General features: G+C 44.7%; 1 protein-coding gene across 9 annotated transcripts in view; it reads left to right on the top strand.

The window, feature by feature from the left end:
• The window catches only part of LOC116783940 (solute carrier family 22 member 16-like), a 52,401-nt gene extending 45,747 nt beyond the window's left edge, over positions 1-6,654 (top strand). For 7 of the 9 annotated variants that reach the window (XM_032681967.1, XM_032681968.1, XM_032681969.1 and 4 more), the window contains 4 exons: positions 1,217-1,424; positions 1,622-1,730; positions 2,617-2,791; positions 5,322-6,654. In XM_032681967.1, the coding sequence (XP_032537858.1) occupies positions 1,217-1,424; positions 1,622-1,730; positions 2,617-2,791; positions 5,322-5,891 (1,062 nt within the window). In that variant the 3' untranslated portion in view covers positions 5,892-6,654. Of the gene's footprint in view, positions 1-1,216; positions 1,425-1,621; positions 1,731-2,594; positions 2,792-4,335; positions 4,991-5,321 lie in introns of those variants that run through there. The other 2 variants (XM_032681970.1, XM_032681977.1) reach the window with 2 other exon arrangements.
• The last annotated feature ends 11,483 nt before the right edge of the window (positions 6,655-18,137 follow it).

Consider the following 18,137-nt stretch of genomic DNA (forward strand, 5'->3'; position numbering starts at 1 on the left):
CATGGTTCAGTTCTGCTTCGTGCCTTCGCCAGTGTGAAAACTATGAACTGGCTAGGGCCAGGCACACAGGCTGGCACCTCACTGGGATGGGCAGTCAGGTGATTGTCAACCAGGAGCTGTGCGCCACTCACCAGGACAGGTGCCAAGCTCCAAAACTTGGCCAGGACAAAGGAAAATAGAAACACTGCACCTCTTGGAGTAGCAATCAGCAGTTGAAAATTCTGAGGAGTGGAGTGGAGCTGCTCCAGGACATAAAGCAACTTAGAAAGCAAGGCAGAGAGAGGCAAGTATACCAGCCCTTCAGGCAGCAAGACTGGCTGGCTCCTGGGGACCACTGTCTGTTGCTGAGAGAGCATGGCAACCTTGGATGCCCACAGATCTGTCTGAGGTAGTGGGCCATGCTGGCAGGTGCAAAGGCCAAGAATGGATTTGGAGACCTCCAGTCATTAGGGGCACAAAATCCCCCAGAACACAGGTAGCTTCTCTTCCCGCACTTTTCCTGCCAAGGCACAGTGGCCCGAACAGTTTTTGGATGTGGTCATGTAAACAGCCAGGCTGTACCATGTGAGAATATTCATTATGTTTAATATATAAAATTCCTGTTTCCTAGGACAGAGCTAAGCAGGTAACACAGTCCTCGGGGGCATAGTGGGAGCCCTGCACTCCCCCAGGAGCAGGAGAACTAAGATGAATGTTCAGAAAAAGCATCTCCCACCATGGCTGGACCCTTTCCTCAGCGTAACCAATTTGCCTCCTGTGCGATTTGCTTCTGCTGCCCAGGCAGTGGTAGCTCTCATTGCTGGAGATCCCAATATTCAAACAACCTTTTTCCTTATGGTGCCAAAAAGCGAGTTTCTTCAGGGCTCCATGACTTTTGCACCTGACATGATTGAAACTCTATGGGTGCCTCACTCCCTTGGTTTTATTAAAAAAATTTTGCCCCAAACCAGCCAAACACCAATGGTGCATGTACAGATCTCTCTCTTGCCCTTTGCTCCTGTGCCGAGGATGAAGTACTTTTCAAAAATTTGTCATCATATCAAAGGCGGATGATTTTTTTAATCCTCACCTTTGCCTTGGTTGTGTGCTGCAGCAGTTAGCCTTCAATTAGTTGCTCTGGGGGGCTTGTGTTACATCTTGTGTGGGTATTTCATAGCCTGATGAGAGTGTGAGGCCTGGATAATAGTGACATGTGATATGTTGTTTCTGAATGCAGGTACGTTTCTTTTTCCTCTGCCTCTGTATCCTGGAGATGGCAGCACCCAAGGTCGCAGTGGTCGGCGCGGGAGTCATCGGCCTGTCCACAGCACTGTGCATTGTGGAGGCTTGTCCCAGCTGCTCTGTGACAGTCCTTTCAGACCAGTTCAGCCCCAACACATTGAGTGATGTTGGTGCTGGGATGCTCATTCCTCACACGTACCCAGGTTCGTGAAGTTCACTGTGGCATTGCCCTCAGCACCCTATGCAGCCATGTGTGCGGGTGTGCAGCAATGCACAGAGGCTCAGGAAGAAAACTGCCTTAACCTGTGTTCTCTGTCTGTCCCATATCCTTGACACTCATTTGTACACTTCTATTCTTTGCATTATTCCTCTCTGCATGTTTAATTTCATTCACACGCAGGCACACCGATTCACGTGCAGAAGCAGTGGTTCAAAGAGACTTTCACTTACCTTTTTGCCATCAGCAACTCAGCCGAGGCATCAGAGGCTGGCATTCACCTGGTCTCTGGGTAAGAATGACCCCCTGGGGCAGCCTTTGGTGTGTTTGAGCTGTGTTCTGGAGCAGTCAGAGAGGTTTTCCTTGCTGGAGTTCAGGTGTATTCCCTTCATGAACTAGGTTTTATGACTGTATTCCCAAGAAACTGCATTGCAACTGCTCAGATATGATGTAATTTTAGGCAAAATTCATGCATAGGTGTGCACATAAAAACCATTCAAGAATGACCAGTGCCAAGTGTATTTCAATAACTGATGTTTTCCTCGCTGTCATCCACCAGTTGCTTGCAGCAGGAGTGGTCTTCATAGGGATGGGACTGCAGGATCTTCCAGCTCAGCAACTGAGTACAGGGATGCAGTTAAGGGGTGTCCATTGTTATCTCTGAGGCCTCTCGCTGGGTAGCTGTCTCTGGCTTTCTGGGCTGAACACCTATTTGGTTTCTCACAGGGGTGGGTGTGTTCGGGGTGTTTTATGCTGCCTATTATGTACACAGAAATTTTCCTCTTGGGAGTGTTGAACTGGGCCCTCTAGCTTTATGGGTATCCAAAGAACTATGAGCAGATGTGCAAGTGGCCCTACCAGGTCCAGCCAGGTTGTGGCAGGGACACTGTACATGGGAACTCTGTACATACACTATTGCTGGAAGAACTCTCTGCAGTTTATTTACTCCAGTGTGTCAACCTCAAGCTCGGCTGTGCCAGCTCTCTGCCTATTTGTCCAGGCAGGTATTGCAGTAGCAGGCAGCAATGTTTCCCCTGTTGCTATTAACCTTTCAGAGCTGTACCGATGAGCAGAAGCAGGTTCCTCAGCTCCTGAGTTTGTGCTAAGATTGATGTGACACATAATATGGCAGAACACTAGCAGTGAAGTGTTCTAGGTTTTTCTCTGTGTTCTTTTAGGTGGCAGATCTTTAAAAGCACTCCCAAGGAAGAGTTACCTTTCTGGTCAGATGCAGTCCTGGGTTTTCGACTAATGTCCGAAGCAGAACTCCAGAAGTTCCCACAGTACCGATTTGGTCAAGCCTTTACGACACTGAAATGTGACTGTCCACCCTACCTGCTGTGGCTGGAGAAAGGTTTGGTTTTGCTGCAGGCTGGGCATGTGGAGAGAAACTCAGGCAGAGGGACCTGGGGACAAGATGAGGTCTCTTTGAAACCTTAGATTGAACAAAACTGGAAAAATGCTGTTTGCCACTGGGGAAAATGCAACAAGCTCTTCCTTAGGGAGAAGCACAGGAAATAAATACCCAATTTTTCAAAAATGTGAAAGGCCCCATTTATGCAATGTCTGCTTTCTCCCAGTGTGTCTGTACTGTGGGGCTTGGAGTGTGAGTGACCCTGGGCAAAGGACCAACCTAGCCACAGGAGCCATGCTTGGCCAGCTAGACCTTGAAGGTACATCAGGAACCTGCCATGTCCTAAGAAAATGTTTGGGTGATCCTCATTTGTCAAACTTCCCAAATAAAATCCCTCTGTTTTTGAAGATACATCCAGCCCCTGAGAGAATAGGCATGTCTAGGAAGGTGTCTTATCTGTGAAGACTTTGCACTTAGGAAGTGACTGGACCAATTAATCTCAAATTTGGTCAACAGTTTCTTAATCCAGTCAGGTGAAAAAAACCCGTTAAATAGCATCATCTTGTAAAAAACCTTCTGAAAATGTTTGCCTGCATAAGATAGGTGATGCACTCACTCTGAGGAGTTGTGACTTCAGAGTTCATGCCTGGATTGACAGCAAAGTTAGAAGATTTGCTAATTTCCAAATTTCGAAGTTTCCCCAAAATACATGGATTTTGGAGAACCGTAGGAGAGATAGGATGCAGATCTAAAAGGGCTTTGACACCTAGAATGTGTATTTAATCCATGTAAGTACCTCTAAAGTGAGCAAATAGCTGTCTCTGATTGAGAGAAAGTGATGGGCTGCAAACTGATTTGAGGTTAAGTAAAGAGATGTGTACTGACACCAAGGTACAAATTGCCAGCCAGCTCAGCTGGTTACTTGGATGCCTTTCATCACACTGCAAAATGTGAAAAAAGCATTTCTTGTTCTAGCAGCCAGACAGGCTGGGAGTACTCCCGGTGGCACCGTGCCATGTGAGGTCTGTGCCATCTACTTGGTACACATTCTCTGTCATGTTTCATTGCCTAACACAAGCAATCTCTGCTGCAGGACAACTAAGTTGTACAACCCATTTAGTATCTGCCGTGAGATTTCTGCCCTCTCCTCATTCCTGCTGTAGTCTTCTTATTTCTCAAAGTATATCGTCTAATGAGATGATGAAGCTCTTTTTCTTTCTCTTCTCCCTGGTGATGAGAAGTGAGAGCATATTAAACATGTAACTAATTCTCAAATCCCTGGTGACCTGAGCAGTATTTATAGACTATTCTCTTGGCAATTCACAAGGAAAATTGTTTTTGTGCCCACCTGGCTGGTCCAAAAATAGACTTCAGGATTTTTTTCCTGCTTGCTTGCCTGAATCCTGGAGTTTTCAGAAGTTTTTTTTTAATGGTGGTTTTTTAATGGCATGATGACAGCGTTCCAGTTACAGCACTTACGAGCTCTCCCAGCAAGTTGCCCAGCCAGAACTGCTGCGTGAGACCTCCCCTGTTCTTCCCGAACAGCTTCAATGTCCTGCTGCACCAGGCCTCAGAGCATCATCTATGCCCTGATCCTCTCTCACTCCTGCTTTGTGGGAAAACCATTGCATTTACAGTGAAGTCGATGACTTTGCCAAGCTGCTGGAATATTGCAAAAGGACAGGATTTCCCATCATATCACAGACGTGTCTCCTGACTTGCTCATGCTAAAACCCCCCAGTAAAAACACCCAGAAACTGGAGCCAACTGACAGGCATGCAGTGACTCCATCTCATGCCAGTGATTTTCCACAGGGAAGAGCTTCAAGCTTCAGGCAAGTTCAGGGGAGGATTTAGCTTGAAATTGAGCTTAAAAATGAACATCAAGAGGAGGTGAGCTTTTGCTGAAGAGCAGACATGGATCTATAGTGCTCTGAGCGTCCTAGGTGACTCCTGGCTGCTGCTCTGGGAGGCTGTGTGTTCCCTGTGGGTCCCATGCCACATCTGCCTGGCCTGCATGGATGTCTTAGGGCTTGGCACATGGCACTAGATGACTCTCTGGCTCAGGAGGGGTGTTGGGAATGAATGTGGTGGCATGTAACAGACACATCAGAAGGGATGTAATATGATGGCTCTGTCATCAGCATGAGTAAGTTGGTAAATAAATCTGTTTGGTTTCTGCTTGCTTGAGCTGTTAAAGCTTGGTACTGTTACAGAAATGAATCAATGAGACCATGAGGACCTGACTGTCTGCCTAGGGTCTTCTGCCAGACCCTTCTATAAAACTGATCAACTTGCTGTATCTTTTCCAGCCCAACCAAGCTAAAAAATAGCTTTGATGAGATCAAATCAGAGATCAAATGACAAACAGAACCCCCATGGCATTTTCTTTTCTTTTTTTGTCCCATCTGTTGTTTGGTTTTGATCATTATGTAAAGGCAAAGGCAATCTATCTCATTTACTTAATGTTCATAATAATTAACGAGGGTTTAGAGGTTTCTTTCCTGCCTCACTTCTGGAGTCTTTTTGCAGGTTGAAAGCAGCTGGCGTCCAGATGTACAACAGAAAAGTTTCAGACTTGTGGGAGCTGCACAGTGAATATGACATCGTTGTCAACTGCACAGGCATTGGAGCCCACCAGCTAGTGGGGGACAAGAAACTCTTCCCTGTCAGGGGACAAGTACTCAAGGTTTATGCTCCTTGGGTGAAAAACTTCATCCGGGACGGGGATGGCTTAACTTACATCTACCCAGGGATACACAGGGTAACCCTGGGGGGAACCAGGGAAAAGGAGAGCTGGAGTCTCTCCCCTAACCCTGGCACTACCAAAGACATCTTTGACAGATGCTGCTCCCTTGAGCCCTCACTGCGGGAAGCTCAGGATATCAAGGTGAAGGTGGGCCTGAGGCCATCCAGGCAGAGCGTGAGATTGCAGAGGGAGGTTTTGAGCCAAGGAGGAGTTAAGCTCCCAGTGGTCCACAACTACGGGCATGGGGCAGGTGGCTTTTCAGTGCACAGGGGCACAGCCAAAGAGGCTGCTCGCCTGGTGGGAGAGTGCATTGCTGCCCTGAGAGGCTGTTCATCAGGGGCCAAGCTTTGAATCTCAGAGGCTCCTTTTCCATTTACAGCAGGCTAGTGTTGCATCTCCTAGTAGCAGCTTGGACTTTTACTCCATTACAGAATAAAAGGAAAGAAACTAAGTCAACAACTTGTGCCATTGCAGATATTCAGTGGTATCTCACCTGGCTTCCAGCTGCTACCTTGGAAAGGCATGGTGGTTTGCTCCAAGTATTGGTCTAGCTGTTCGTCTCCTCTATGTGGCATTGTTGCTGCCCTGGGCCTTTGTCCTAGCCTCATGTTAAGAAGACAAGATACATAAATACTCTCCACATAACAGGGATCACATTGCTGCAGTATAATACAAATAACATCAGTTTAGCATTTCTGTGTCTAAAGGGTGTCAGATGCACTAGGTTCAGATTCAGTAAAAATCAGTTCTCTCCTCTTGTGCCAAATCTAATCTAGTGTTGCCCTTGCTCCTGCCATTCCTAGCAAATTCTATCATTGACTACATAATTTACAAGGAAAAGAAAACCCCACACAGTGCTGCATTACAGCACTCCAGGTCAGCTCTTACAATGTTAGGTCATTGTCTGCCACAGTGATTTTAAGAGCAGGTCTGTGATACTGATCACTGCATTTGCTCATATTACACCTCAGAGAACTTAGTTTCTGCTAACATTGCCCCATATGAACTACAGTTTTGTGCATCTTTTCTCACGCTTGTTTGCAAGTCTGTTTTTTTTCCTCCAAGTCTCTCAGATTTTGCTCTCACAGATGATTTCCCCCCCACCCTGCATAGCAAGACAAGACAAGATATATAAATACTCTCCACGTAACAGGGATCACATTGCTGAAGTATAATACAAATAACATCAGTTCAGCATTTCTGCGTCTAAAGGGTGTCAGATGCACTAGGTGTGTTCCTAGTTCTGTGTTCTGTGGCCTGTGTTCCACAGAACAGGATTTTTCAGAGTGGGCTTGGGAATGAAAACATCTCTTTTCTACTTCACATCAACACTGTCTGCATTCCTTGCAATAACTGATATGAATAAATTGGAGACAAACCAACAAGGATTCTAACACCAGGATCAGTTTCATAAAAGAGAAGAGCCATTTAAGACTAGATATACACTCTAAAGACAAATTTGTCTGTAATGGGACGTGAGCAAGCTCCTCTGCTGTAAGAAAGCTGAGTCACCAGAGCCCAGACCATCTCACTCCATGGCAAAGGCCAAGCTGGGCTTTACACTGCCCTCGGCAATTCAAGCTCTTTGATGTGGCTGAAGATAATCACTCCCCAAAACTGATTCTTACTATCAAAGTACAAGTCTGATTGTTAGTGATTAAATGACTCATTAGATCTTAAATGTCCCATTTAAGATCATCATCCACTTTTGTCTCTTTTTTTGTCCTTAGAGTTACAAAACTATTCAAAATCCTTCAAGAATTTATGTGATTAAAATGAACTGATAAATAAAGTTCTAATAATGGAGCACAGGTCATTTCTGTAGTGTTTCCTTTCATAAACAAGGGGTTTTCTTTCATTTGAGATGGCCTGACACAGCCAAGAAAGGCCACATTCAGTCATGGCTGCCAGCTTCTGCTGTTCTCTCTGGGGAGTTATCCTTTGCAAATGACAGCTGTCAGAAGAAACATTACCAAATTAAATTATAGGTCAATAAGCGCCTGGACCAGCCTAAGCCAGCCCTGCCTTCAGCAGCCTTGCCCTCTTTTTCTCAGCTTTGAAGGCTAATTTTGCATTCCCCCCTCTATCACCCCCCCATTTGTGCTTTCCAGTGGTATGAGAGGGCAGAGCTGTTGCTTTTGGCAGCAGTGTTGGTGTAGGGCTTGTCAAACTGCAGCTTTGTCCTCAGCTAACAGAGAACGTAAAAATACATGGAAAAAGAACATGAGAAAGGGCTATTTTTTTTCTTAAATCTTTATTTTAATCTTAAAAAATAGCAAACAGTGTAGCTTATCCTGGAGCAAGAAACACTACGGATGCTAATAGGGTGATTATAGCCCCATGAGAAACTAAAGCTGTGGTTGTGCACTTATGCTCTGGAGGGCCATGGGGTTTCTTCCAATTTACTTCTAAAAATTGTCTGGTTGATAAAAATGTCAGAATGGTTTCAGCTGCACCCCTCAGTCTGGTGTCCTAGCTCTGGTCATGGCCAGCAGAGGGGACAGCCACTTCTAGCCTAGGGTCTTCCTCAGCTGAGGGGTAGCTTCATGCTTTAGATGATTCATCTTCCACACATTTGTTGTCTTGCTTCTAAAGCCATGTGTGGTGCTTCTGTAATCCCCAACATCTTGTGAAAACAGGTTCTGTAAGGAGACACACTTCTTTGCCCAGGAGCAGAGCTCCTTGTCTTTGTCTTGAACCTGAAAGCATCTTTTGATGCCCCTTTCTTGCATCGTATGAGGGGTGGTGACTACTTATTCTCCATGATCCTTCTTGATTTTATAAAGCTCTACCACACTCCCTGTCGGACTCTTCCACCTTGAAGAATCTTGGTTTACATAATACATAATTACATAATAGCTGCTAACCACATAAAATCATCCTATATCTTTGGTCATCCTTGCTGCCCATCTTTATACTTTTTCTGACTCTAACATACCTTTTTGAAGATTGAGGGACCAGAACTGCACACCGTACTCATGATAGGGGATGAACTTCGTATTTAATTAATTACATCAATTAGGATACAAGCTCTTTAAGAAGGGCAGGCAGGGAGGACAAGGAGGGACTGTTGCCCTCTATGTCAATGACTAGCTGGAATGCAGGGAGCTTCACCTGGGGATGGGTCAAGATCTGACCAGGAGACTGTGGGTCAGGATCACAGGTGGGGCAGGGACAGGTAACATTATACTGGGGATCTGCTACAGGTCACTTATAACACTTATTTGCGACACCCGACCAAGAAGACCAAGAGGTTGGGGCCCTTTATAGACTGATAGAAGCAGCCTCATGTTCACAAACTCTGGTCCTCATGGGGGACTTCAACCTCCCCCATGTTGGTTGGAGGGACAGCGCAGCAGGACATAAGCAATCCAGGAGGTTCTTGGAATACACTGATGACGACTTCCTTCTCTAAGTGATAGAGCAGCCAACAAGGAGAGGTGGTATGATGGACCTTGTTCTCAACAAGGAAGAGATGGTGTCCCAAGTGAAGATGCCTCTCAGGGGTCAGTACTGGGGCTGATGCTGTTTAACATCTTTGTCAGCAACATGGACAGTGCACCCTCAGCAAGTCTGCCAATGACACCAAGCTGTGTGGTGAGGTTGACACGCTGGAGGGAAGGGATGCCATCCAGAGGGACCTGGACAGGCTGGAGAGGTGGGACTGTGCAAACCTCATGAAGTTTAACGAGGCCAAGTGCAAGGTGCTGCACCTGGGTTGGAGCAATCCCAAGCACAAATGCAGGATGAGGGATGAATGGATTGAGAGCAGCTCTGAGGAGGACTTGGAGGTGTTGGTTGAGGAGTAGCTCACATAGCTCATTAGTATGTGCTCACAGCCCAGAAAGCCAACCGTATCCTTATCTACATCAAAGAATTGTGGCCAGCAGCTTGGAGGAGGTGATTCTGCCCCTCTCCTCCACTCTCGTGAGAGCCCACTTGGAGTGCTGCATACAGCTCTGAGGCCCCCAACATAAGGACGTGGACCTGCTGGAGCAAGCCCAGAGGATGGCCATGAAGATGATCAGGGGGCTGGAGCATCTCTCCGGTGGAGACAGGCTGAGGCAGCTGGGGTTGTTCAGCCTGGAGAAGAGAAGGCTCTGAGAAGACCTTATTGCGGCCTTCCAATACATAAAGAGGGCTGCAAGAAGGGTGGAGAGGGACTTTTTACAAGGGCATGTAATGACAGGACAAGGGGGAATGGCTTTAAACTGAAAGAGAATGGATTTAGGTTAGGTATTAGGAAGAAATTCTTCACTCTGAGGGTGGCGAGACACTGGAACAGGTTGCCCAGAGACGTTATAGGTACCTTATCCCTGGAAGTGTCCAAGGCCAGGTTGAATGGGGCTTTAAGCAACCTGGTCTAGTGGAAGGTGACCCTACCTATGGCAGGGGGATTGGAACTAGATGATCTTTAAGATTCCTTCCAACTCAAACCATTCTATGACTATGACCTCTCTCCCCTTCATAATATACTAAAATGCTTTATAGTCACTAGTAAGCATTTAACTGACAACCTAACTCGAAGATGTCTGTCCTGAGTGGTACTAGATGTTTCATAGGCCATTGCTGAGGCTGGATAGTGAGGAGGTCTTCCTCCCAACTCAGCAAGGTGTTTTTCTCTGCTGTTCACCACACTCAATTTCACCTGCCGTTACTTAGCCTGGATTTATGAGATGGTTTTTGCAGATCCTTGCAGGCAAGTTTGCATTTTACTACCTTAAATAAACTTGTACCACCAGTTTATTAATTGAGCCTTTTACTGCCTGACTGATGGGTCTGTGGATGAGCACTGGCCCTACCAGTATCCCTCTAAGATGCCATTGGTGACTTCTCTCCACTGTGAAGAATGGATGATTTATCCTTACCTTGTCTCTATCCTGCATGCAGTTGCTGACTCATGAGAGAATCTTCCCTCTTACTCCATGCCAGATTAGCTTCTTTATGGGTGACAGATGTTATTAGAGGCTTTCCAGAAGCTGAGCAGATCATACCAAGCAGATTGCTCTATTCTGCAGCTTCACTGTATCCTCTGAAGGTGTAAGAGGGTGGTGGAGCACAGCTTCATAGGTCCTCACTGCAAAGCTCTGCCAATTCTTCTCTCTTAGCCTGTGTCTGTCCTTGCAACTATTCTATTACTATGGCTTTTGCTGTTTGCCTGCTACAGATATCAGATATAGTGGTTTGAAGTTCTCTTGATCCCTCACAGCACTAAAAGAAAACTGTATCACGTGCCATCCTCTTTTTTCTTTGGCTGTTTTACGTAAAAGCTTATACACCAGCTCTTATAGTGCAAGAGTCTGCATTAGCATGCCTTAAAAACCCACAAGCGAGTAACATCTGCTTCTCATGAATTTGTTACTATCCCTTGCATCAATTTGTTCTAAAGCCTCATCTAATGGCCCTTCAATCTGTGGCAGCTTCTCTGCATTATCCCTTTAACAAGTGGTTCTGCTGTGGGAATTTCACTAAGCATTTCTATGCTGAAGCCAGACACAAGTAATCTGTTTAGCTGTTGTGTTAGGGCTTATTTTCTCTCAAACTCCTTTGCCACCCTGATCGTCTGCTGACTGCACACTCTGGTCACCTGCAGAACTCTCCAGCAGGTTCCTTGCTCCTGCTAGGATAGAGAAGGCTTTTTGTCTAGTAGCAAGTTATTTCCTGAGAATCTTTTTTAATCTGCCTTTCTGTATCTGCTTATATTTTGACAGAGTTCATGTCCTTTTCCTCATTTGGATGGGATCTATTTTGGTTCTTTCCCATGTAATTCTTACCATGCTATTACAATGACCCAGTAATTATCTCTCTTCTGGGATCTCTCTGATATTTCAATATCGTTATATAAAAATTCAGGATTTTAGACTCGTATCTTATTTTCATGGTTATAGCAAATAGAAACAAGCATATATTCAGCCCAATTGCTCCAGTTCCTGTGCCCCATTAAAAGGGGCTTTATTTGTCCAGATTGTGCCTTGCTGTTTCCTGCTTACTTGTGGTTATAAAGAGGACAAAATGGCACCTCTAAAGATATGCCATCAAGAACCACTGTTCCTCCCTTCCTCCTCTCTTCCCCAGTCTCTAGCTTGAAATTCCTTTTTAAATCTTACTCCTTCTCACAGCGATTTTTGTCCTTTGTAAGGTCATGCCATACAAAGACTGAGCACTCTACTCAGGAACCTCAACTTTTTGTTTCAGAAGCTTACAAGTTGCTTTCAATTTTGGGATAGGAATATGTCCTAATATTTTGGGAATAACTGCAAATCCCTCCCCTATTTTTCTTGCTGGGCATGGAAAATTTAAATATTCTAAAATATATCCTAGATATATAGCGATGCTGCCCTATGCTAACTATAGACCTACCCACAAAGGGGAGTCACACTGTTCAAGTGCCTGCAAGCCAGATCACTGATACTGACTGCTTCTAGGCTTTAGGCAGCTGAAATTTGTTGAGACGAGTCCATCCTCTCTTGGTTCAGCTGCCTACCCTCTGGTGTCTGTCTCTGGCAATAACTCATCGTCTGTCCCTGAGTTTCTCTTCCTCACCCAAGACTCTTGCATGGAGCTGAAGGAAAGATGTGGCCTCTAGTACCTCTCCAGCTCCAGCTGAAGCTGATCCAGCAACTTAAAAATTTTAAAAATTCCATTTTGATCTTAAATCTATCTGTGCTGCTGCATCAGCTCTGTAGTTTCCATCTGGAATCACAGAACAAGTGTCAGGGAAACACCTGCAGGTGGGAGAGGATTAACAACAGAAGGTTCATTAAACCTCCCTAACCTCCCATGCTGATGAAAGGTGCCTTCAAAGAAAGACATAGCTGTGACCTGTGCAAAGCATTTTATCCCTGTACTATTCCTTAATCCTATGCATGTCTGGACAAAAGTATTTTGTCTTAAGACTGTACTTAAGTATTTCCTTCTTATTTGTACTTTCTGATCTACATTGAATAGGCACCCCTGGCAGATGGCAACCAATTTGTCACACTCACATGGAACTTCAAAGGTGTAATTATGGTATAGAAAGAGAACAGTTATATCTTGAGACATTTTTATCAATCCTTGTGATTGCAGACAGCAGGTTAGATGTATGATGGATTTTGGAGCTTGAGCACAAAGAATAGTTTTCTGCGACAGGGAATTGCGTTGATTTTCTTCACAGAAACAATGCCATAAAGACATATTGCTTTGATAGTGGCTTTTGCCTCTGTTTAAAATTTTGCCAAATTTCTGGAAAATACATGAAAATTAGCATTTGCCATTCATTATCATTCTTTTCCAGACGAGGACTATTTGAGATAACATTCAAATTCATTAGGAATAAATGTAGCATTTAGAGAGAACATCATGTCCTGGACCGAGATTTTTATTGTTTTCATGGCATTCAAGTAAGTATGCTATGCTATACGATGCTCTATTTTATCCTGCTTTATTCCCTGTCTTCCACCAGAGGGAGATGTTGGATCAAGCAGTTGCTGAAAAAAACCCTGCACACTGCATCTCAAAGAACAAATGCAGTGATGCTGAATTCAGTGGAAATCTGGGTGCCTGTCAGGCTCCCACAAGGCTAGGAGGATATGGGTGCTGCAATAGAGCTTAAAAAATTATTATTAATCAGTTACTCATGGAGAATGCTTTAAAAAGTACATTAAGAAAATAGAAAAGTGAAAGTAGCAGCATACCAGAAGCTGTTAAGAGAAAGTAAGAAATCATAATCCTAGATAAAGCTGCTGCTATAGCAGCAGGTCCCAGAGCTTTTCCCCCATCAAAAGTCTGGCAGGGAAACAACTGTCTTGGGTAGCTAAGTGTCCTTGGTTCCTCCTGGTGTGGGGACTTGTGGTCCCCCAGCCTCATAAGCTGTGCCTAGGCTGGACATCTCATGGTGGGATCCCTGTGGGGCTGCAGCCTGGCCCATGTGCCCACTGCCTGGCCTGGCTCCTGGCACACAACACTCTGGGTGCTCAGATATTAGAAACTGTCATTGGTTCAAGATCTGAAATGGACTGGTTTTTTTCTGGGTATTTTCCCCCCAGGTCTGTTTTTCTCAATGAGAAGTAAAACCCACATATTTTGGAGAAGAAGCAGACATGAGTCAAAACTCAGCCTTATGAAAAAAGGGAGTGAAAAGCTGGGGTGAGAAGAAAGGGGGATGAAACTTTTCTGAAACTGAACAACTTCATAGAAATGGTATTTCCAAAAGTAAAAGAAGTTTCAAGGGAATATTTTTCCTGTGTTTTGTTTTTATCCTTTGAGACTGTCTCACACCGCTGACAGCAGCACTAGGAGAGCACTGTCCCGCATCACTTTCCTCTGTTCCTGTTCATGTCCATTACCTACCATGGGGACAATATATTTCTCACACTGTAAGAGCCGTGCGCTAGGTTCACTATGTCCATCGCATGCTGTGCTCCTGTCATTGCCACATCTCCTGCCTTTTTATCCAATTTCTGCAAAGTCCTGGTCAACCAGCTAATATCTAAGCCTTATATTAGCCTTTCCTTACATTTATGAGCCAGAGAAGCTGAGGCTTCTCTATTTTCTGCATCATCAGATAATTAAGCAGCCAAGTCAGCTGTTGGTTTTTCTGACAAACCCGCATGCGAACCTCCAGTCAGTATTTTGGCTAAAGTGGAAGTCTGAAAAACAAGAATGCACTAGACCCATGAAGGGAGCCTTGCTGTTGCAAAAATGAGTGGTTTAGGTCACTTAAAAAATCACCATCAAAGATACAAAACAAACTTCGATATAAATTTGCAAAAGTGAGACAAAGTTCGATGGCAAGGCTCACTCTACTACTTAGTGCATGGATAATACATATAAAAGTAAATTGAATTAGAATCAATTTAGAGTGATTTATATGGAGGCCGGGGATGTAAAAAGGGGTAAGGGACACCCGTCTGACTCACAAGAGTCAGAGTAGATCCCCTTGCTCTCCAAACTCCTTCTCAGAGAAGAGTGTAGATGTGGCTGAATCCAGCCTTGGGCTCAGACTTAGTCAATGGTTTATATGTAAAGGATTTAGCAGCACTTAATCATAACAGCATTAAAAAGCTAGATTAAACAATTATCAACTATGAACATAACAATAATAACAGGGATTCAAGATAATAACATGTATACTATATTTGTTACAGGGTGTTCAAGTCAATACACACACACAGATATGTGTATGCAAATGTACAAAGATAACACACACAAACACGGATATGTAATGTAGAAGTACAAAGGTATACCTATTAAAAAATTCCCCTCAAGAGTCAGTGAAATGCTCATGTCTAATGCCTTTTTGGCATTTCTCAATGGGTGTGCAGAGGGGGGACTGTTGAGCCTCGAGTAGTGGGGATATCAGCCCAGGTTCTGTTGCCAGGCGACACTTCTCCGAATTTCACAAGCTTGAGAGTTCAGGCACTCTCAGAGGCATCCCACACAGAGGGAAATATTGATGCAGTCCACTACAGTCCAGAAGAGCTCAAAGGGTCTGTCTTAGGACCCTTTGGTTGAGGGTTGGCTTAAATCATTGGTAAATTTTCATCCTGGACGCAATCTGGGTTAGTGATTACTGGAATTTTTGAAATTCCAGTGAGGATGGTACTGTTCCACTTGAGCTACAATTCAGATAAGAAACGTTCCAAGGCTGTCAGGGGGTGATTGATTATTCCTGCTGTTATCTCCCACCCTGGTCAGACAGCAGGAGTTCCTGGTACAGTCAGTGCTGCCCCCACCTTAGCTTTCCAAGAGTATGGTATGGTCAAGAGATGCTTCACTGCCAAGCTCTTACGCAAAGGCCTGAGCAGGCCAGAGGAGAGGGAGAAGGGATTAACCAACACAGTCACACTTGCTTTCCTCTTCGCCAAACGAGTGCATGGTTGGGCTTCAAGGAGATGAAGCCTCTCCTCCGCACAGACCTTGCGGCCTGGTGAGTCAAATGATTTCCTGATCAGTAGGACAGCTGGTCTCCTTTAAACATTCAAAGAACTGTACTTGGTCTTCTCACACCCCATATTGCAGTGACAGTGGCTACAAGAAGAGCAATCCCACTTTTGGGTGCGCCTCTAATGAAAAAGCTCCTTTTGATTTTTGAAATAAAGGGACTGAGGCAGCTGAAAGGCACTGGCTACCCTGCTTCTGAAAATCCCTCCATAAGCCTTGGTGGGCAAGGTCTGCGCCCTTTTTTTGTGTGGTGAGTGTATCTGCATAGTGTCAGCACTCCAAGAATAAACACAGGGCAAATTTCCACAGAGATTTGCAGTAGGATAATTGCCTCAAACAGAAGGATAAATAGCTTTTTCTAGCATTTAATGGGCCTCTTAAGTGAACGGCAATAAACTCTATGCGAACAGATGTTTTCCCTCTTTTTCGTCCTTTTGCATCTCATCCATAATTATGCACTAAAATGTTCTTGTCTGGGTTGCTGAGAGCAATCTTGTTGCTGTTTGTCTTTGCTGTGTAAGACTGAGCACTTCAGCACAAAGACTGAGCAAAAAGCCCTGGATTCCTAAAGGCTCCCATCAATATACATCAGTGATCATCTTCTTTCCTTCACATTAAGCCTGAGGGAGGAGTGAGAAGTAAGAGGGAAGATTTGCCTCTTCCAGCTGCAGGTCTCAGAGTTGGGGTCTCCCCCTGCCTGCACTCGTGCCCTGGACTCCGGCTAGGAAGTTCCTTTGCTTGCCTGGCTTCCGCCATTGACCCAGTTACGGCTTGGGAGAAGCCACAGCTTCTCCTTTGCCTTGCAGGGGAGGTGTCCTCTGAGACAGTCCTCCCTGCTATGCTGCCTCTGCTACACTGACTAGACTGTGGGGAGATGGCAGCGCAGGCTCTGTAGCCGCTGGCTTTGCCTCCAGCCTTGCCACCAGGAGAGTGGCAGGCACAAAGCAAGCCCTGCAAAAAGCCTTTATGCTTTCGGGAGCATGTACTTGGTCTCCTGACAGAGTACAGAGAAATTACCTTGTTCCTGAAGAATTTCAATGCATTCTGGCAAAGGGATCTCCTCCTAACAAGGAGCCTGCAAGCGAGCCAGGAGCTGGGGCACAACCACAAGCATTAGCCTGGCTGAGCGTTCATCGCCTGAAGCGATGCCTGTAGAGGTGCCTGTGTCATTGCAAACTCACTTTGTCCTTCCCAGAGTGTCTTCAAAACATCCAACTGGCCTTTGTTTTCCACATCTATATCTGAGGATGGAGGCAGATATGTTGCAGGAAGACACATGCCGAAAGGATGAGTCCTGCAGCAACACCTAACCTATATATAAACTCTCAGCTAAGGAGGTTATCCCACTTCGAATCAATATTGGTATCTCTGCATCACTGAAACTGCTCTACATGGCATCGAGGGCAAACTGCCTTGAAAGGAGCCTGCGGGAAGAGCACTGAGTTTTATCCTCACCGTCTGTTCCCAGACAGGCTGCTCAGCTGCAGGGGAGCTGTGGCATCCTTTCTGCTGAGGGCAAGGCCATTTCTCTCCTCCTCGTTAGGGTTGTATCTAAGACATTTAAAATTCAACCAGCTGGAGGAGATGATTGGCTGACCTACCAGTAATAGTTTAAAAACGCAACCTTTTTATTACAGGGAAGGACAATGATCCTGAATTTAGTGTCCTGAAAAAAAAGGATGCTTTTCAGATACAGGGGTGAGGCCTTTATTAAAGGTGGATGCATATTATTAAGTGGTCTGCATACTGGTCCAGGACATTTTTGCATGCCTTCTATTCTATGAAAACTGCTTTTCGCTCATCAGGTCTATCAAGTATACTGCCAACCACTTCCAGCTTTTATTGTTTCCTATTGCCTTTAATGAGGCATAAATTGTACAGACACATGCCAGTATATCAAACATTGTTGCAAGACAGACTGTAGAAAAAGTGCACAGTACATTAATTATGGGTCTTAATTTGTTTGTGAATCTTCTACCTGGAACATTTTGCTGCTGCTCTTCTCCTTAGCAGCCCCAGTGCTCTGGCTTGCTTCTCTTCTTCCCTTGGAGAGCCCTTTTTACTGAGTGCTTGCAGATGAAAGTCTCTCTCACTGCCATCTGCTCTATTGCTCCAGTGCCGTTGCCATCCCCTATATAAATACTTCGGCATTTGTACTGTTCTATGTAAGCCCATTAAAACATGTAATAAAAAGGCTTATATAATTTCTTAAAGCCATCATTACTACTCCAGCTGTGGTGTTTTGTCAAATTCTGACCATTATAGGTTAATCCCTATGCCAAATTACAGTTTTTAATGAAAGATATTCATCCTTGATCTTAGAAGTGTAAAAATGTCAGTAAAATTTATACCATCCAAAAAAAAAGGCAGAAAGCTGAAGCCAGAATAACACCAAGGTAATCTCTGAAACATAGAGAAAATAGGATTTTGTAATAGAAACTCAGGGTAATTTTTAAGCAAAGATGGACATCTGTCTGGAATTACAGTATAGATGCAAAAGAAATACAGGCAACAAAGTACTATCACAAAAGTCTGTGCAGTAGTATGTGAACTGCATATGAGCTATCACTGCTTAATTCCTGTAAACTGGAATGTCTTTTTTTAAAAATGGCCATACATGCTTTCAATTTATATACTAGTATCTGTTCAATAAAATTGCAAGCCCTTATTTTA

The sequence above is a fragment of the Chiroxiphia lanceolata genome, chromosome 3 (assembly GCF_009829145.1).
Source record: "Chiroxiphia lanceolata isolate bChiLan1 chromosome 3, bChiLan1.pri, whole genome shotgun sequence".
Taxonomy (NCBI): domain Eukaryota; kingdom Metazoa; phylum Chordata; class Aves; order Passeriformes; family Pipridae; genus Chiroxiphia; species Chiroxiphia lanceolata.